This window comes from Orcinus orca, chromosome 19, assembly GCF_937001465.1.
Source record: "Orcinus orca chromosome 19, mOrcOrc1.1, whole genome shotgun sequence".
NCBI classification, from domain to species: domain Eukaryota; kingdom Metazoa; phylum Chordata; class Mammalia; order Artiodactyla; family Delphinidae; genus Orcinus; species Orcinus orca.
In genome coordinates, this window is record NC_064577.1 from 32,904,530 (window position 1) to 32,924,848 (window position 20,319).

At 60.2% G+C, this 20,319-nt stretch overlaps 1 protein-coding gene across 13 annotated transcripts in view; it reads left to right on the forward strand.

Annotated features, from left to right (window-relative positions):
• BAIAP2 (BAR/IMD domain containing adaptor protein 2) overlaps positions 1-20,319 on the forward strand; it is a 71,292-nt gene that overhangs the window by 29,952 nt on the left and 21,021 nt on the right. For all 13 annotated transcript variants that reach the window (XR_007473266.1, XR_007473267.1, XR_007473268.1 and 10 more), the window contains exons 4-6: positions 11,208-11,269; positions 11,963-12,034; positions 12,670-12,807. Coding sequence is in view for 7 of the 13 variants with exons in the window: in XM_049701476.1 (XP_049557433.1) it covers positions 11,208-11,269; positions 11,963-12,034; positions 12,670-12,807 (272 nt within the window). In the remaining 6 variants the exon portion in view is untranslated. The remainder of the gene's footprint in view (positions 1-11,207; positions 11,270-11,962; positions 12,035-12,669; positions 12,808-20,319) is intronic.

Consider the following 20,319-nt stretch of genomic DNA (forward strand, 5'->3'; position numbering starts at 1 on the left):
AGGACAGGAAGGAGGCCAGCCCAGACGGTTGGGCCACGTGTGGTCGGTGCCTCCTCCACCTCATTCCATGACACTCCGGTGCCTGGGCGTCCACTTTGGACACAGCACTGATACCGACACTGAGGGGCTGTGTGGTCTTGCTCTCCTTCAGAGCAGCAGTCAGGGAGGGTCACTGTCCGCTATCATCACCATGGCAACAGCCATCGATTTTTGTCCTGGTTATCCTTTTGGCCACTTGCCATTTTTTGCCATTTTGTAGGCAAGAGAAGAGCCCTGCTTCTACCAGGGAGGAACTGGTGGCTTTGAGGCCAGCAGGGAGGATGGGGGGGGTTGGTGGCTGATCCCAGAGGGGTCCCTCAGTGCTGTCTGAGCTCCGCATCCCATACCGCTGGCTCTCAAGGCCGACGCGACACCCCCGCAGCCCTTGGCTGTCTGTCTTCCCAGAACGCGAGAGCTCTATATTTGTGCCTTGTTCAGGCGTATGCTAATGAGCTCTCAGAGGCGCCTTTCCGCTCTGGAAGCCGCCAGAATAATTGAGCATTATGGATATTTGCTTCAGAAGGCTTCAGGAGGCAGCGGGCGCTTCCAGCCAAGTTTGAGCAGCTGACCCCTTGGCTCAAGAGCCCCTTGGCCACCAGCAGGGAACGGGAGCTCTGGCTCCTCCTGAAATGACAGATCCTCAAGAAACGAGTGTTTTGGCGCCCTCGGTGGCTGCCAGTGACCAAAAGGAACGCCATGACCACTTGGCAGTAATAGTGCGTCCTGCTCTCCAGGTTCAAGTCCAGCTCTGCGAAGACAGGGCTGGAGGTTTAGTCTCTAAAGGAAGGTCAGACACCTTCTCTGTGCCCCCAGCACCATCTGGGGCTGCTGTACCTGGGAGGAGGCGGAGAACTCCTGCCCACCCCACCGCAGCACACGCCCGCACACGTGAGTCTCGTGGTCGCAGAGTCACGGCTGTGCTGGTCTCACCTCTGCTTCTCCTGGAGAGGTAGTCAGGGGTCTGGTGTCAGTGCCCAGGTGGGGTGAGGGCTCCCGGCAGGCCTATGGCTGCTTTGGTCCTCACCATGGTCCCCCAAGCTCCACCCCTCACACTCTGTTGGGCTCCTCTAGTCGGCGGGAGGGTTGCTAAGGTGGCCCTGGCTGGACTTGATCAGGGAGCAGAGGGGCCGTCCTGGCACCCCTGCAGTCGTGCCTCGTCACCCCACCCAGATCATCCTTCATGTGACACCTGCACTGGTCAGTCGGCTTGTTACTGGTCAGTAACCGTGCAGACGTTCTGCTCTCAATTCCACCTGGGCCACAGCCTCCTGGCCACCCCAGCCTGGTGTTTCGGTGAACCCCAGCCCCTGCCTGACGTGGCAGTGCCGGTAGAGAAGGGCCACTCTCCCTTGGAGAGACCTGGCACTGTAACCCCAGGTGTGGAAGGACTTTGATCTTTGTGGTGCAGCCGACAGCCCTGGGCCACCCTGCCTTTTCAGACGGCTTCATTTCTAGCTGCATCGGGGCTCAGCTGCCCCCTGACCGGTCACCCAATTTTATCCCCAGGAGGGAGCAGTGTCAGCCACTTTGGAGTTGGGGCGGGGCCTCGCGAGGCGGCTCCTGGCGGTGGAGGGATGGTAGGACCCTCCCCAACGCACGATAAGGCTGCTCCTGGGGACCCGTCTGGGCTGGGAATCTGGCTGGGGTGCTCATGTCCTGGGGTGATCTGGCTTGACATCTACTAGGCGGGGGGCCAGCAGGTTACAGGGAGCCCTTAAGGATGAGCCGCGTGGGCAGGGACTTGGCACTGGATGTTCCCATCCTTCCCACATGTTCTCAGATCCTGTCCTGGAAGGCTTATGCTCTGGGAGTGCCCAGCATGGTCTGAGAGGTCCAGGTCCAGGCAGCTGGGGAGCCGGGCTCTCATCAGCGTTCACCACATTTGTAATGCTGCTGAAGACACCCACTTTCTCGTAGCATCAGCTCCCCCTGCACCCTGACACTGTGCCTTCATGGGAGCCCCCCGGGCTCTTGTCCACAGAGCCCTGTGCAGTGTCCCAACTTCACGGCCAGGGCCAGAGACAGGCACGGTCCTCTCACAGTGGGAAGGACACAGGTGTGAGGATGGGGGTTGTGAGCAAGAGACGAAGCACTCGGGACCCCTGCCCAGGCCTGACTTTGGCATCAGGGACGAAGGGCATAGGCAGGGGAAGAAAGGGCACCAGTGGTGCCCTTGACCACACGTGGGTGGTACCCTCCTGCCGGCCGGGGCCCAGCTCCTCAAAAGGACGGAACATGCATGTGGGCCGGGGGCTTTCCCTACCTTATTGCCCAGTTCCTGAACCTCTTCACCCACCATCCTCCTGCTTAAAGAAAGAGGGGGTGTGTGGCAGGACCGCTGGTGTCAAGGTGGAGCTGCACCCAGGTTCCTGGCTGTCCTTGTCACTGTTACTGGCAGGGGCAAACACTTGCCCAGCTCTGGGGCAGGGGCTGTGCCGTGTGCCTTGTCAGCCCAACCCCCTAATCAGGAGACACGTGGTCTTACTGATTTAATCCCGGGATGAGGTACAAACATGTACGTGTAACCCATGAGACAGTGAGGTCAGCCCAGGCAGGCCTGGAGCCCTTTCCCGCAGATGCCTGGACTATCAGGCATCTGATATCAGGCATCAGGACTTGTCACCCCCAGGCGGCCCCCCTGACAGGCATCCCCTGGCTGGTGGACGGGCACCAGGATGGAGGCTGGTCTCTGCCCTGGGGGGTGGTCCTGCTGTGTGGCAGTGGGTTTTGGAGGAGGCCCCCTCCGTAGGTGGTGTTGGACTCCCCTCCCCACCTCCACACTTCCCACCCCTCCCCCAGCCAGGGCTCAGCCACCTGTGCCTTGCAGAGGTTGAAACTGCCCTCTGTGACCTCCTCCACCTCAGGTCCCCAGCTTCCTCCCGCTTCTTGGGTTAATCAGGTTTTAGGAGTTTCACCGGGTTGCCCCCTGGACACTGATCTCGGGGGTGATGCTTCGCTGTGGGGGTCACAGTGCTCTGGGGGACCTGGCCCTCCATGCAGCTGTGCCCAGCCCCGGGGTCCGGCAGCCGGGTCCTTACCCTCTTCATCCCGTGCTGTTGTTCACTCTTGCTGGGGGTCAGCTCAGGCCGCTGGCTGTCTTCATGAGAACCATCTCAAAGCAGGCTTTCTCGGGTCTGTGTTGCTTTGGCAAAAATGTGTTCTTTTTTAAGCCTAAATGGTGATAACTCATCTTCTCCTGAAATCCTGTCCTCGCTCCTTTGGGATTAGGAGTCTAGCATTATGGTCCAGGAGGGGCCCTCAGGTGGAGTCTGGTCCACCCTCGGCTCATAGAACAAGGTGGGGAGCTGCACAGATCTGCCGGGCGCCGGCCTGTGAGCGGCCAGACTCCGGGGCCTGAGCCCCGCTCCCACCCCGGCTTGTTCCCAGTCTCCCAGATCCACGCTCCCTCTCAGCTTCTTGTCATTTGCAGATTATAAGAACATGTGTTTTTTTCTGCAAAAAAAAAAAAAGAAAGAAAAAACCAGAAAAGCAGCCTGAGCCTTTAAAAATGTCAGCATTGTGAGAGATGCAACTCGAGAGGACTCTGCTGGATTAGAGAGGCTGAAGGCTCCCGACTCCACAGAGGAAAGATAAGAATTCTGGTGCCGCTGAACGTTAAGTCCTCATAACCCACGATTAAACCTGTTTATGACTTACTTGTTCCAGATGCTCACAGAGCAGCATTTAGATAAACAGTACGCTGACTTACTGAGAGAGAGAGAGAGTGAGAGACAGAGACAGAGACAGAGAGAGACAGAGACAGAGAGAGACCTGAAGAGACGCGCGTGAGGTCCAGGGTTGGGGAGCAGCTCACAGGCGGCAGTGAGTTGGGGCACCCAGGCCCTGAGGTGCGAGTGCTGAAGGAAGAGGGTCTGTGTCGGTGGCCGCTGTCCTTGGGTCGGGATGGCCGTGGGCCTGTGCACACAAGTCCGTGCTATCCAGGTGCAGAAGCTGACATGCTGGCCACGCCGTGATGTTCACTACTGTCTCAGGTGGTTCTGCCAAAAAGTGTGTGCACGGCTACCTGGGTGCATGTGTCGGAAAGAGAGCCGGGGAACCTGGTGAGGGGTGAGCGGGTACCCGCTCTGTTATTTTGGCCGCTTTCGGGAGGTTTGGAGGTTGGGCTGAGAGGAGAGTGTCTGTCTTCTAAGCGCTGATAAGAACAAATTCACGGCCCCTTTGATCTCCGGGCCATGGATGGAACCCTCTGGGTGTGGCTGTAGACCCGGCCTCCAGCCACACTCAGGTCCCCTGTGTCAGTATTCAGTGCCCTGGGGGACTGCCCGGTGCCTTGTGGAGCTCAGGTAGGAGGTGGGGCTACACCTGTGCTGGTCTGGGGCTCGAGAATCAGTGAGATGAGACTCCCTGCCAGACCTCCCCGCCGTCTCTGTGCCATCTGCAGCCACAGGCATCCTCGTCCTCCCGGCCTGCCTGGCCCACTTGCCCCTCACTCCTCCTCGTTCCTCACTGGCCCACGTTTTGTCTGCCTCTCCCAGGAAAGAATGCAGGCACCACAGAGGCAGGGCCTCTGGTTAACTGTCTCACCTGGAGCGGCACCTGCATGGAGCAGGTGCTCACAGCGCAGTCGTCAGTGTGGTGACGATGAAGGTGAACGAGTGCCCCAGGCTGCGAGCGGGTCACCTTTATCTCAGTAACAGCTCTCACATGAAGACACCAACCTGCAATTTCTAGAATTGGTCCCTTTTAAAAATCTGGTACCTGTAATTTTCTCTAGTCTTCTGGAATCTTTTATCTTTTCCCAAAGAGCCCAGTTTGGGGAAACACTTGAATGTTTCTGAGGTCTGAGATGTCAGTGGTGGGTCCTACGTCCCTGAACACGTGTAAATCGACTGCTCCTCCGAACCGTCTACAAGTTCTGAGAGCACCCGGGGTGGGTGGCTGATCCCTCTCTGTCGTCTGCTAATAGGACGGGGCCATGTCACAGCGGGGTGCTGCCCTGCTCGAGTCCTGACCTTGCCTGGAGCTCCAAGCGAGAGCAGCTCCGCCCCTTCCCCTCCTGTGAGCTGTGGTCCTGCCAACACTGCTCTGTTGAGAGTCTGCCCCACTGCCATCCTCCCGGGTGTGGGGCCTTCCTGCACCTGGGCCTCCCCCTCCTCAGCTGTGCCCTGCACTTTCCAGCTTATCGCCCCGGCCCCTCTGTGCTGACGGGGTCGCTAGCTTCTGCCTTTTTCTCCCCTCAGTGGGTGCCTTCGGTCCCCAGGTGCTGGCCAGCACTCACACTGGCCAGTGCCAGGCCCCTCCACCTTGTCCTTGTACTGAGGTTCTTGCCAGGGGCTGTGAACATTTTTGAGAGTCTGTTGGGAATTTTTTCATATCGGTGGTGAAATAAAACACTTAAGGAAAAGAAGCAGAGCGACTGAGCCGTGGTGCTCGCTCTGGCTCACGATCCCAAGGTTTGGCAGAAGCCAGTTCCTGCTGGGGGTGGCCAGCGGGGGCAGAGGGTCCCCCGCAGACAGTCCCCAACCTCCCCACTCAGCTGGGAAGCGAGAGGGTTGCTGAGTCACCCAGACTTGCTAGAGAGGCGGGCTCCTGTTGTGGAATCAATTCCTCTTCCTATCTGCAGCCTCATCTTCCCAGGGGGGTTTGGACTAGCCTGGAGCAGGGAGCGGTCCCCTCAGAGATGGCAGTGGGCGCCTGGAGGGGCGCTGACCCTGGCTCCCTCCTGGCAGTGGAGGGCTCGGTCTGGCTCTGGAGGAACCTGGGAGGGCTTGGCGGCTCTGAGGCCCCAGCCCCCCACGTGCTCACAGTACTGGCTGGAGACTCCCCTTTTACTCACCTCCCCCCAGGGTCTGCTGGCTAGCGGACTCTTGCTCTAAGCCGATGGGAAAAAACCTCAAAAATCATATTGCGAAGATTGTGTACAAAAAGAATTCAGAGTTATTATAAAATAAAACTGCTTCCTAAGGAGAGCTGATTATCACAACAGCCAACACTATTTGTAACGGCCTGAAAGTGGAAACGCCCAAATGTCCTCCGATGGACATCATGGGCGACTGGATAAACAAAATGCGGCTCATTCCCTGGAATGTCATCCAGCTGGGAAAGGAATGAGGCCCTGCCGCACTGCCACGTGGTGAGCCTCAAACACCAAAAACATGCTCGGCCGAGGAAGCCAGACACCAAGGCCTGTGTCACGGGATCGCACTGATACTAAACGCCCAGGACAGGGAGATCCGCACAGACAGTAGATTAGTGGTTGCCCGAGGCTGGAGGGAAAGGGGAGTGACTGCTGATGGGGACAGGTTTTTGGAGTGACGAGAACATTCTGGAATTAGGAGTGGTGGATGGTCCTTGAGGACAGAGTGGCCTGTGAGGGGCTACGCAGGCCTGGGCCTCAGCCCTCCCTGTCCAGCCACCCCAGCTCCAGTGTTGTGTCCTTGTTGGGGGCCCTGTCCCTGCTGGAAGGCTGGACCAGTTCTTTCTGCCCCTGTCACCAAGGGCAAGGCCACCACCCTGGGGGACAAGGGCACACCCTGGCTCCCGAGGCCGCACAGCCTCTTCAGGGGCACACGCACTGTCTGCAGGATGCTCAGGCTCCCAGGCCGCAGTCGTGCAGAGCAAAGGTGGTGGCGGCCGTCCCGACGTTGTGCTGTCTTAGCCACACCAGACAGAAGCAACCTGTGTCCAGCCAGACTGTGTTGGAGGGGAGGGAGGTGAACAGCACGTCGCCTGTGTCTGTGAGGAAGCGCAGCATGTGCCGATGTGTGCGCGTGTGTGCGCGCGCGTGCGCGCTTGCTGCCCCAGCCCCTTCCCTGGGGGAGGGGAGTTGCCATGTGTACCGAGTTCCACTCTTAACCCAAAGACACAAGGCTGGTGTTAAAGGTTACCAAGAATACCAGGAATTTTTACACTCAGAGCTGAAGGGTGTGCAGCCGGAGGTGACTCACTGCTGACCTGGCTGCCTCCTCACAGGGTAAACACTAGGTGGGAGGGCATCGCCTCGTTCTCAGATGCCTGTGTTTCTGTCGGTGGTTTTGTCCTGGATGAAGCCTCATGGCACCCAAGTGTGCCCTCTCCTGTCCCTGCTCCCGATGGCCTGCTCCCAAACCCTCCTCAGTGCCAGGGTGGCCTGCCCGCTCCCCTCCTGTGGCGCCCTGGGGCCTGGCCACCTGCCTGCCTCCCCCTCTGTTCACACTCCTCGAGACCTTGGCGGGCCCATCGGTGGTGACAACTGAGTACCCTGCTCCCCCGCTCTTTGCTCTGGCGAGGCTGGGTCTGGGCTCTATTTTAAACCTGGTTTTTCGAGTTTAGGGCCCACCTGTGCTGTGGACCGAGACCTGGGTTCCCAGATGAGGCCTGGTAGAAAGCCCGGTGGCCTCCTCCTCCACGAATGGGGTGGGCCTGGGAAGGTGTCCCCACCTCGTGCTGGCCTTTGAGCCCAGAGAAGGGGGGAGGCTCTGGCCGGCCCCATGGCTCCAAGGACCTTCACTCGCCCGCCTCCCAGGACCCGGAAGGGACCTGGGTGAGAGGACGAGAGAGTGTCCGTGCCAATGCCTGAGGCCCCCCGCATTCCTGGGAAGCCTAGTTCGGGGCACAGCCTCATCCCCGGGCAGGGGTGACCGCCCCCTGCAGCTGGCCCAGTGCCCCCACAGTGCTCCAGGGTCCATACGCTCACACCACCATCATGTACACGTGGCTTCCTGCAGCTGCTTGTGTAACGCACCTTAAAAATTCCCCGTGTGGACCGGCTTGTGGCAGCCACTGGCTTGCCGCTCAGAGCATGTGCCCACTCCCCGCATGCGTGCGCAGGGACACAGGCGGAGGCTCCGGTGGGCGGAGGCGATGCGGTGCAGTGTCCAGAATCCTCAAGAAGCTTCACACACTCTTCTTGGCAACAGGAATTCTTTATCTAAAGGACTTGGTGTTTGTTGTTGTTATTTTTCAAATGTTTTCTTTCAGCTAGTTTTGTGCGGCCGTTCAAGGAAATACATGTGTTCAGTTTGATCCGGACACTAATTTACGATTCTGGGGCCTCAAGCGTGACCAACGGTGCCACTTGCTCTGTGTCTTATTTATGGACTTCATGTCCCTTGAGAGAGCCCACAGGGCCAGAGGGTGACCTGTGGGTCTGGCTTTCCTGTGCGTGCCACCCTTGACACACAGGACAGCATCCCCTCCAAGCATATCGGATCTGGGGATGCGGAAAGGCCGTGGCGATGCCGGGAGCCTCATCCCACTCGGGAGCTGCGGGTCTGAGCAGGTCAGGTCAGGGTGGTGGCAGCCTGGCCTTGTCCCCTGGGCTGCCTGCTTGTATTTGTCCTGGTGGTTCCTTTTCAGCCAAGGGCGGGGACCAGGCACCTTCTGTCCCCTGTTGTCCTCGGCCAGTTCCCTGACTCATAGACCGCCCCCTGGGGTCGGGACGGGGGTAGAAGTGGGGTCAGGGCCAGGAGAGGATGAGTGAAACTCACATCCTATCCTGCTGGGGCTGCTCAGCCGCAGCTCAGCCCTCAGTGTATGGTTGGTTGACCATCGACCATGCTGCCCCCAGGCAGCCGCGGTGGGGGCGGGGCCTTCTTGTCCCCAGGTGCCGCCCCCCCCCCCCAGCCCCGCCACACCCAACAGCACTGTCAGGCCTGAGGTCAGGCTGCCATTTGGAGCCTGAGTGGAAAGTAACTTCCAGGGACTCTGGGCCCCCGCCAGGCCTCCCCCTGTGCCCTGGTGCTGGTGTCCGTGGCCCTGCCAGCATGCGCGGTGCTCAGTAAATGTTTATCACTTTGGATTAGGGGATTTGTGCATCAGAAGCTCTGGTGTCTGCCCCTGCTCGTGCATCTCCCCGCTCCGTCCTCTCCCTCCCGGCTCATGGACAAGCATGGTCCTAGAGGCAGACCTGTGTGGACCGGCTCTGATCCCTGTGGCCCACCCAGTCACAGCCCGGTCACTTAGCTTCCTGGAGCCGCGCGTCCACGGGGCCATAGCAGCACCCCAGGGCTGTGGGGAGAGAGAATGGAGACTGAGGCGCACACACACAGCCACACGTGTACCCACTCAACACCCACGCCCAACACAGCCACACACGCTCACACCCACACCCCTGCATCCATGCACGCACTCACCCCCATGCACCCTGTGCACCTACACGCACACACGTGTACACGCTGGCACACACATGCCCTCCCCCACTCACACCACACAGACACTACCCACTCACTCACGCTCACACGGCGTGGCACTGGCCCTGACCGCGAGCATCCTTCGAAGCCTCGGGCTGGGCCTGGGTGTCTTCCTCTCTCTGCAGTAGCTGTAAGCAACTTGGTGCCTTGGGTGCCAGCCTGGGCCCCCCAGGGGTCTGTGCTTCCTCATGTGGCGCCTGGGAAGGGGTCTTCGCACTGTCGGCACAGGCAGCCTGCTGGACACTCAGCCCAGGGTCCAGCGAACCACAACTATGTGTGGTCTGACCCCATCCAGAGGGGACCCACCAGCATGCCTGTGTCTCCCTTTTTTTTTTTTTGGCCACACCCCATGGCTTGTAGGATCTTAGTTCCCCAATCAGGGATCGAACCTGCACCCTCAGCAGTGAAAGCATGGAGTCCTAACCATTGTGCCGCCAGGGAACTCCCCCCACCTTGTCTCCTGACAGGGACACGCGGTTGGCTTTGCAGGGCCTAGCCCCTGGCACGCCGTGGCTCCTCCCAGCTGACAGGTGACCCTTGGGGCTCCTTCGGAAGCACTCTTCTCCCCTCCTCCTCCTCCCTCGACAGAAATCTGTGCATCCGAGGCGAAGCCAGGCCTTTGGGCACTCAGCCCAGCAGCGCACTGAGAGTGAGAACTCAGAACTCAGACGGGGGCGGGGCACCCGCTGGCTGGAGAGGCCGCCCTCCACGTGCACTCCAGCAACAGAGAGTGACCCTGGGAGGCAGGGCCCAGGGCCTGCCAGCGGAGGCCAGCACTGCGGCCATTTAACAGCCCACTGACCTCGGGCAGCCTGCCCCAAGGATTGGCGATCTGTCCCTAAGGCTTCTGCCTGTGGTGATCACCGTGCTCTGTGGTCGTCAGGGCCACAAGAGCACCAGCAGCTGACCGAACGGCCCGATGACCGGGAGCTGGCCGTCCCCAGAACCCAGCTGTGCTTCTGGGAGGGCAGGCGACCCCAGGGGATCATCTACGTGCTGTCCTTGTGACCTTGGAGGGTGGGCAGCGTCACCCCATTAGGGCAGGGGCCACAGGAACTGTTCTGCTTTCTGGCTGGCCTCATGGGGGCCAGAGGTGCTCATTGTGGCTGCCACCAACAGGATCCTCTGGGTCACGTGACCCCTGAGTGGCTTGGATGTGAGCAGGGGAGGGTCGTCCTGGTGTAAGCAGCACCTTGGGACAGGGTTAGTCAGCAGGTGACTGCCCCCGAGGGCAGGGGCGGGCCCTCCTCCATGTGGCCACAGCGCATGGTTAGTGCCTGCCGCCAGAAAGGGCTGCTTAGCAAATATTTGCCAATGAAATGAATGGAGCTCACACTGCCCGTTCCAGACCCACCCTCTGCAGAGGAGGAAATGAGCCATTTGTGCAAGGAAGTCCTTCACGCTGACCCTGTGGGTGTGGGCAGTGGCCCTGAGGGTCTTCGGAGGCAGGTACCATGAGTGCCCCAGCTCGGAGCTTCTGTTCCACAGTGTTGATTTGGGGTGGGTGTCGGGACTCTGCTGACCATGACGTGTCTTGGGCCGAGGGGTCCCTCCTTTCACGGCCACCTTCCTTCCACGCCACGTCCCGGAACGCACAGGGGCTACGTGTTGTGGCTACCTCTGCCTGGGCCCGAGGTAGGTGGGCCGCTGGTGGTTGGCGCCTGTGAGAGGAGATGCATGTGCTCACAGGGTCGCACGCAGGGTTGAAACCTGCAAACGTAGGGTCTCCGGTCTTCTTACCTCTGCCATGAATCTCAGATCCAGTGCAGATGCCTGAGTCCCCCAAACCCCCAGAGACACCAAGCCACTGTGTATCCTTGTCATTCTAGAATTTCCCATCTCCTCTTGGCGGCATCACCTGGAGAGGCACCCCTCCCCCTGCCCCCAGCACACCCCTGCCCGCCGGTCCCCAGACCACAGCAACCCCAGTGCCTGGCCCACTGGTACCTGCTCCCCAGCCGTGGAGGGAGTGATAAGACAGTGATTCTGAGTAGCTCACTTTCCTCCTGCTTTTCTCTCCTGCCATCTGCCTCCCAGGGGACGTTCTCTTCCAGATGGCCGAAGTCCACAGGCAGATTCAAAATCAATTGGAGGAAATGGTGAGTCCCAGCCTCCCAGTGCGACCCCGGGGAGGGAGGGGCAGATGCAGGTGAGCAGGCGCTGTCAGAGGCGAGGGGAAGAGCCGGGCATGTGCTGTGGCCGTGCATCCACTAGGGAAGTATGTGCCTTCCTGTGGTCATACCCAGAGAGGTGGGGGTGTCCCCAGGGCCTGAGAGAGAAGTCACACACCAGGGATGTGACCACCATGGGGGCTGAGGATATACAGACGGACCTGGAAGAAAAGGACACGGCCAAGATGGGGTGTTATTCTCAGCTGGCTCACACGCAGGGCCACATGGGGACATCTCGAGTGGTGGCCTGGGGAAGCACAGGTGCACCGAGACTGTAGGTCCTGCCAGGACCTAGCAGGTCTACGGCTCGTGTCAGCTTGTGCCTATGTTACCCACCAGCACGGGAGAGCAGGGACAGTGGGGAGGCGGTCTCTGTCTCCCCGAGGGAAGCGAGGCTCCATGCCTGTCGAAGGCCAGGCTTCAGTTCAGCACTCACTCCCGGGGCCGCGTGGCCCCGCGGGGCCCACCTGTCGCTGCGGGGTCATCGGCTCCTGGATCAGACAAGCTCCTCTCGCCCATTGGGGTGCCCAGCGTCCCAGGTGCCATGGTCGTGGTGACCGCCCCCCCTCTCCCGGGACAGCCACACGTCGGAGCTGACGGCTGTTTTCTCTCCATGTCCAGCTGAAGTCTTTTCACAACGAGCTGCTAACGCAGCTGGAGCAGAAGGTGGAGCTGGACTCCAGGTACCTGAGCGTAAGTAGCCCCCACCCTGTACCTGCTGGTCACCCTGAGCTGCTTGGGCTCTGCTGTGTGTGAATCCTTCCCTGTCTGAACGGTTTTCATCTTCCTGTGAGCTCTCCATCCTGTGGGTTTCCTGCAGCTCCTCTGACATTCATGCCCATTTGAAACTAAATGTGACCCCGTGAGTGGACTCTTGCGTCTGATGCCCCACATGCCAGGTTCCACTACCCCCGCCTCTCGGCCGCTTTTTGTAAAAACGATGTGAGGCAGCCGCCCTGTGGAACCTGTGTGAACTCCTCTGACCCGCTGTCGTTTCCTGGAGTTCTTCATGCCCTGACCCTGCCCTGTCACCTCTCCCAGGTTGACAAGAAGGGCGAGGGGCTGGGCTCTGTCAGTGTTCATTACATGATTTGACCTGAGGCACTTCCGGCCCTGCGGTGGGAGAGAGCGAGGCGGCTCGGTGGGAGAGAGGGAGGCTGGCTGGTTTTCCCAGCCCTGATCTTTGCCTCCAGAGTGGGCAGAGCTGAGGCCTCAGGTTTGCAGCTGCACAATTCCTGCCGTCCACAGGTTCGGGGCCGCTGTGGCCCAGTTGAGAGCGGGAGGGGCGCACCAGCTCATTGCCCATGGTTTTGTTGTTTGAATCTCAGGCTGCGCTGAAGAAATACCAGACGGAGCAAAGGAGCAAAGGTGATGCACTGGACAAGTGCCAGGCCGAGCTGAAGAAACTCCGCAAGAAGAGCCAAGGGAGCAAAAACCCCCAGAAGTACTCGGACAAGGAGCTGCAGGTGGGACTCGGCCGCCGCGTGCTGGGGGCTCTGCCTGGGGACACAGGAGTGTTGGGTCCCCGGTCATGGTTTTGGGACTTCTCGGGCCTTTTAGTGAGCGGTGAAGGGCAGGCGCTCTTGTCTGTCCCCAGCACTCACCCTTCTTGGTCTCGGGGGGCGAGGCTGATCCCTCCTGATGAAACTGGGCAGAGCCAGGCTCCACTCTCCTGGGGGATTTTGGGTCGTTGGGTGCCCGGCGTCCCGGAGCCAGCAGGACAGCAGTCCCATCCTGTAGCCTCGGTGGGTACCAGAGGGCTCTCCACCGAAGGAGCAGAACCCAGGCGGAATCTTCCTGCCTGTTGCTCTGATTCCTACTTCGGCCAGAGATCCCAGACCGTTACTCTGACTGACTTGTGAATGCCTGCTCCCAGCACAGACCCAGAGACCCCGGGGCAGGCAGATGCTGGCTGGTCCAGCATCTCAGTGACTCTTCAGCGTGAGGCAGGTGGCATTGCAGGGCACGGGAGGGGCAGCCCTGGTTGTAGGCGTTACGTGCTGGGGTGAGGGGCAAGGATTTAGGACAGCGTGGCCTGTGACGGGCACGGCCCTGATACACCTGATTCACCAGAACCCTGCAGCCAGTTGACACAGATCAGGCCCAGACGCTGCTCTCCAAGGTCGCACGTCTCAGATAAGGAGGAACAGGATAGCCCCCAGTGGTCGGCAGTGGAAGCTTCCCCTGGGCACAGGCATGGGGGTGACCCCTGGGGTGAACCCCTCACCTCCTGAAGCCCCACCCTTCCTGCCAGTGATCAGGGCAGTGAGCCTGGGGGCACTGCCTGGGGCCCTCTGTGCATGGTGCCCGCGCATGCCCCATGGTGCCCACACCGCTGCCCGCAAGCACCTCTGGAGCACGCCAGGGCCAAGAGGCCGGTCCTGCCCACTTGAGTGCGGCATAGACGAGCAGGCCTCCTGCTCCCCCGGGGCGGCCCGGCCTCTGCGTCCCTCTGTGCCTGGGGCACCCAGTGGAGAGGATGGGGGGGGGGGCGCAGCGGCAGCTGAGAACCGCAACCTGCCGTGTGGGAAGCAGCCGCCAGTCTCCTGCAGCCCCTTACTCAGGTGTGTTCCTCATGTAGTCGCAGTGACTCAACTCCCGCCTCTCTCTAGCATCCCTTCCCCAAGTCAGACGCGTTTCCCCACATCCACAGTCTCGTGACCATCGTCTCAAAAGACCGTCTGTAATCCGTCACCACCTCGAGGCCTCCCCTCCCCGCCGCAAGAGCGCTGCTGCAGGGAACCCTCCCGAGTCACCCCCGCCCGGGATGTGCTCCTGGGAGAGTGTCATGAGGTCGGGGCTGGAAAGACACCTGCACTGGTGTGTGTCCGTTTTTCTGTTCTGTCCCATCCTTGACGTGTTTTGCCATTTTGTTTCCTGAAAACCTTGACCCGCTGCCTGGGAGGGCAGTGGCCTCCTCAGAGCCCTATCTGAGGGAACCCTGGGGACTGGTTTGGAGGCCTGGTGACAGGGACAGGAGGCTGGCTTTCCAGGGGTTCAGCCTGTGCACTCCCCGCTCCTTAAGGTGCTTTTTTTTTGGTGACAGCTTTATCGAGAGGTAATTCACATACCATATAACTCACCCGTTTGATTTTGAGTACGTTCGTATAGCGTTGTGTAACTGTCACCACAGTCCATTTTAGAATGTTGTCACGGCCCCAGAAAGAAAGCCCGTCTTCACCGGTCCCTCCCCGCCCCCCGGCGGCATGACCGGGATCAGACGGCAAGTGACCTGCGTCTGGCTTCTTGCCCTCGGCGTGACGTTTCTGAGGTTCGTCCACGCTGTGTGTGTCAGTGCTTCGTTCCTTTTTATCATCACGTACCTGTGCTTCGTTCCCCTTTACGGCCATGGACTTGGAGGCTCCGTCCTGTGCCGAGGCCCTCTCCCTGGACGAGCTGGTGCTGCTGTGACCAGCTTGCTGAGAGCCGTCAGAAGGGACCGTGTCCCGGCCGGTGCATCCTGTGGCTGGGAGGGGACAGGCCGGGCAGACGTCAGTGCGTGTGGGCTGGCGTCATCCATGGTGTTCACTCCTACGTGACTCGGAGCCACACAGGCCTGGGTCATCGTGGCTCTGCTGCCTGTGGTTCCCAGTGGCCCACTCCCCTTGCCCCAGAGCCCCTGCCACCCACTGCAAGACCTCTCTCTTCTGGAGAGCCCTGACTGCTCCACTCTGGAGTCTGGGCCTGCAGGGCCGAGAGGGTGGGATCTGCTCCCCCAGCCACGCAGGGCCAGGGGGACACAGCACAGGCTCTGCAAACCTTAGTCTTTCCATATGGGCAGTTGGGTGGTGGTTCTCTCCTTGGGGGGGGCCTCCCAGCAGTTCCCCAGCTTGGTGAGGCCGGCCATGTCCAGCCTGGCCTCCTGGGACCTGGGAGACATCCAGTGCTGACCTTTCTTCCCATGTCCAAGGGTCACCCCACAACTGAGGCTCCCCTCTGCCCTGTATCCTCAGCACAGCCCTGCTGCCCCCGCTGAGGCCCAGTCCCCTCCGGGTATCTGCCCTGAGGCTCTTGCTCAGGGGCCTCCTCTTCACCCCCCTGTGGCCTGTCACCGCCTGGGCATAGCCATGAGGCCCTGGCCGTTGGGTTTGGATCCCAGCTGTGCCCCGTGTGCACTGGCCGTGTGGTCACGGTGAGCTCCATGTTCTCTCTCGGTTTCCCCGCTTCGGAGGGGTGTACCTCGGCCTTCCTCCCATCTCAGAGCAGGAAGGGCCCTGGGGCCTGAGCAAAGCGAGATCACCCCTCCCCGTTCTGTGCACTTCCTCAGTTTCCCTTGTCTTTCCCAGACCCACCCCAACCCCCTCTCTACCTGCCCCTTGGCCTCCTGAGGGTGTTACTGCAGTGGTTCTCCCCCAGTAATCGAGTTCCTCCCAGGGAGGGCTGGGGGCTGTGTTCCACGCTGTCCCTCTCGCCATCCAGCCCAGGCTGCTGACGCGGTGATAGGTGGCATGTGATGTTATTCCGGTTGTGGTTGTCTTTCCAGCGACAGTCCAGCCAGTGTGTTTTTTGTTCCCTGGTGGCGCTGAACCTGAGAGGCCAGGCTGGGGCACGCTCAGAGTCCCTCATCCCGCGTCTGTGCCGGAGGGGGTGGGTGCCCAGTGTGCTGTGAGACCGTGGAAGGCATGCTGGCCACCTGTCCCGTGGACGGTTCTGGCCTACCTGGTGGCCTTGTGGAGGTGCCCAGCCCACCTGGGCATGTGAGGGTCCTTTGGCACCTGGGTCTGTTCCTTCTGGTTCTTGGAACCTTTGCAGACCTGGCCAGGAGCCAGGACCTGATGTCTCCTTTGAGGTGTGGCTGCTGGGGGCTGGGAGGGCCTTAGGCACCTTTTGGTGTGACAGCCCCTCCCCTCCCCACTGTTTCCCCTAGAGGAAATGCCTGGGCAGGGCAGGTGTGTTTAGCCGGCCCTGCCCCTCGCCTTGCCTGAGGTCCTGCTAGTCACAGGAAATGGTCTGTTTAAGACACTCTTTTTTTTTTTTTTAATTTATTTTTGGCTGTGTTGGGTCTTCGTTGCTGCACCCAGGCTTTCTCTAGTTGCGGCGAGTGGGGACTACTCTTCGTTGCGGTGCGTGGGCTTCTCATTGCGGTGGCTTCTCTTGTTGTGGAGCATGGGCTCTAGGCGCACAGGCTTCGGTAGTTGTGGCACTTGGGCTCAGTAGTTGTGGCTTGCAGGCTTTAGAGCTCAGGCTCAGTAGTTGTGGCGCACAAGCTTAGTTGCTCCGCGGTATGTGGGATCTTCCCGGGCCAGGGATCGAACCCATGTCCCCTGCATTGGCAGGCGGGTTCTTAACCACTGTGCCACCAGGGAAGCCCAAGACACTCTTTTCCTGAGGAAGAGCAGGACTCTGTTCTCCCTGTCTCCATTTCGTAGAACAGCCGACACCCCAGCTCTCATGCAGTCCACTCCTGTAGCGTATCAGCCGTGGGGGCAGCTCTGTCCGTCCAGACTGTAGTTCATGGCCCTGCCCTGGAGAGCTTGGCCTCACCTGGACCCACAGGACATCCTGGCCACTAGACCTGCTTACTCCAAGCAGATGTGTTTGCACGCTGTCACCAAGTGGGGGCAGGATTCCAGACTGTTTGGGCCCCTGGGGAGGTGGGGAAGGACCCCAGGCACCCGTGCCCCCCCCCCCCCCCCGCTCTCTTGAAGCCCCCTCTGTATCCCCAGGGTCTCCACTCCGGGGACCTTCACCGGGGCCTGGGTCACATGTAGCCCAGTGGGCAGTATGTGTAGGTGGGTGTGGGCCTGGGCCCCACAGCTGGCACAGGGGCCACACCTGGGCATCCCCGAGCCACAGAAGCCCCTGGGGTGACGTGAGCTGCAGCGCCTCTTGGTAGAGGAGGTGGGACCCCAGACTGACGGAGCCCATGCAGCTCTGTTTTCTAGGTATGGATATGCTGCCCAGGGCTCCCACAAGTGGATGCAGGTGTGGGCTGACTCAGTGGTCCCAGGATGGGTGGACTTCCTTGGGTCAATCCCTGGGATCACCTGTGAGCCTTCTGGCACCCCTGGTCCATGTGTTTTCCCTCCCTGACTGGAGCTCAGTGTGGGCAGGATGCTCGCCAGGGAGGGTAGAGAGGCCCCCGAGCACCCTCCAGGCAGGGGTTGACCCTTGGAGCACCTACACACCTCCCCCGAGGCACCTCAGCTCCTGAATGGGGCGGAGCCTTGTCCCCTGTGAGCGTGTCTGTCTGTCTGTCAGTCCGTCTGGGATGGGCTCCCCGTGAGTGGGACTGGGCCAGTTTCGTGAACTGCTGATAATTGAGACTGTGTTTTGGGATTTCCAGCGAGAGAATTGATTTTAATTATAGGTCAGGGAACAGGCACTTAGAGGCATTTGGGGCACAAACTAGGACAGAGGGTTTTTTCTAGAAGTAGGGAGCACACCAAGTACTGCCCACACGGCTGAGGTCACGCCCTGCACCTCTGGTCATTGCCGTGCTCGCCGGACCAGGCACTGACCGAAGCGCCCATCTCTGTGGAGGCGGCTACAGGGGACAGTCAGTGGAGGACGTACCGTGTGTCTGACAGGGCGTGGTCACAGGCCTTGTCTGGCGCCCTGTCTCTGGCCCAGGGTCCCCCTCCCCAGGCATGCGGGTGCGTGGTTGTACTTTAGCCTGTCAGGTTCTCAAAGCTTCGGGGTGATTCTGATGGACAGCCGGCCCCTGGCTGGCTGGCGGTCTCCAGTGCTTCTGACGGAAGGGTCCGGGCTGGGGTGGGACTGGTGCCGAGAGCCATCCCGGATGAAGCACTTTGGGAAGCAGTGCTGGGTGGAGTTGGTCAGGCTCTGGGTGCACGATCCCCTTATAGATCCGGAGGGGCTTGGCCAAGGATTTCTCCCGTTTCTGTTTCCTTTGGCCCCACCCCCAGCCCAGCTCTGATTAGGCAGGAGTCCTCGTCCTCCAAGGGACACCATGACTGTTAGAAAACCCAGCAGTCATCTGTGCCTTTGGGATTCGCGTTGGTGTGTGGCCGGCCGGTGGGGGCCACGGGGAGGCAGTGTGCCCTGTCCACCCCTTGTGTAGGCTCTGAGCTCTGTGGGGAGGGGCCGCCAAGACTGCAGCAGAGGGGAGAGCCCAGGAAGAGAAGGCTGGAGGCAGATGGATGGGCGTGGGTGTGGGGCGGGGTCACCCCCAGTGTGGGCCAAACCTTCTGCCCGAGCGCAGAGGGCCAGGGCCCTGGATGGTCCCTGCCGGCCCAGTGCCAGGCTCTCAGCAGCCCAGCACTTGGAGCTGCTGACAGCTCCAAGGCAGGCTTCTGCTGCTGGGACAGCAGAGGGCCCACCCACCCAGCTGGGGTTTAGGTTGCCAGGGGCCCCCTCCTCTGCCCTGATCCATCTTCCCCGTTCCCTCTCTGAGACGCAGAGAGTGGGGCCTCGAGTGTTCTGGGTGTGGGGTGTGGCTGTTGCCGGGGCCTGTGCTGAGTAAAGCAGGCGGTTCCTGCAGTTGGCTCCCCCTCACTGGGCTCCCTTGTTCCGGAAGGCGCCTCCAGATTGCCCTCTGAGAAAGAGGAGAGAGAGATTTGTTCTATTTCAAGGGATGTGTAATAAAGCAAAAACAAAATAACCATAATTTAGATCTTCAAAAAAGATAATGGCAGAGGCTGCTCCTGTTAACCCGTGGAGTTTGATGGCCGTGGTTTAAGCCCCTTATGCATCTGCTGTTCTCATTTTAAAAAGCTCTTCAGTGTGAAAGGCGGTCTGTGGACAAGGCACCGCATCCCAGCAGTGGGACATCTTCTTTCCTTGGGGTATAAGCAGTTAGGGGTCTTCCTGGAAAAGAACAACTGAGAAGCCAGAAGCCACTGCGTCCTCTTAGGGCTTCTGTGTCCACAGATAGTGTCAGGATTCTCAGTCCTCTGGGGGACTCTTTCCCTTCCCTTGGTCCCTCCCAGACCTACCCCCAATTCACCAGATCAAGCCACACAATTCCCCCTCCAGACTGGGCTGCCTACTTGGATAGCACCGTGGGAAATCGGGAGCATCTTATGCTGTCAGAGCTGGGAGGGCTCTCGGGGGCAGCACCGGGCACACGGCACCTGTCTTTTCACCCTGAGAGGTGGGCATGTAAAACAGTGAGAAGAAACGGGTGAAGTGCTTTATTTAGTGGCACATGTCTAGAGTGTTATTTAGACACGCAATCATTGTAACAGATACTAGTGAGGTGTTCTGCGTTCCTGTTTTTCTGCTGAGTCTTTGAAGCTGGATGTGAATTTTGTACCTGCAGAACCTCCAAGATCACATGAGGCAGGGGCTGCCATGTCGGGTGCTGACGATCTGGCTCAGCCCCTGAGGAAACTGAGACCCAAAGGGTCCAGAGACTTGGCAGGGACCACCCAGCAAGGTGGGCACAGGAGCCCGGGCTCCATCCTCCTCCAGGTCCCAGGGCAGCAGAGCAGACCCCAGACCTGGAAGGCGTGGGTCCTGGAGGCTTGGCGCGCTCCCTGGTGGCCACCCGAGGCCTCGGCTCAGCGTGCTCACAGATTGCTGAGACCCCGTCCCCTTGGACCGCAAGCCTTTGTCAGCATGTCCAGCCCACTGGTGTGGACAGAAGTGGCCCCACGTTCTCTCCTGGGGTCTGGGCATGGGGATGCCCATGGGTGCACCCCTCCCAGCACATCCTTTCTGGACACGCCAGCGTGTGAGTGTGCTGTGCAGGGCGTGGGCAGTGGGATCTGTTTGGTCACGGACCACCACCACCACCCCACCCCACCCTCCAATCTAGTGATGGCTGTGGGCCCTTTCTCAGGAAATTAGGAAGCCCGGGGCCCATGGGTCCCTGATGCTTGCAAGAGGCACTGCACTTTCTGCCTAAGGGTGTGCGCACAGCACATTCCCCGCAGAGCTGCCTGCTAGCTGTTGCATCTGCTGGACCGTGGGCAGGAGGGCGCAGTTGCCCTCTCCCGAGCCTTGCTCTGAGCTCTTGTGTTTAAATGAGATTTTTAAGGGTCCTCCAACAATCCACTGAACCGCTGCCACAG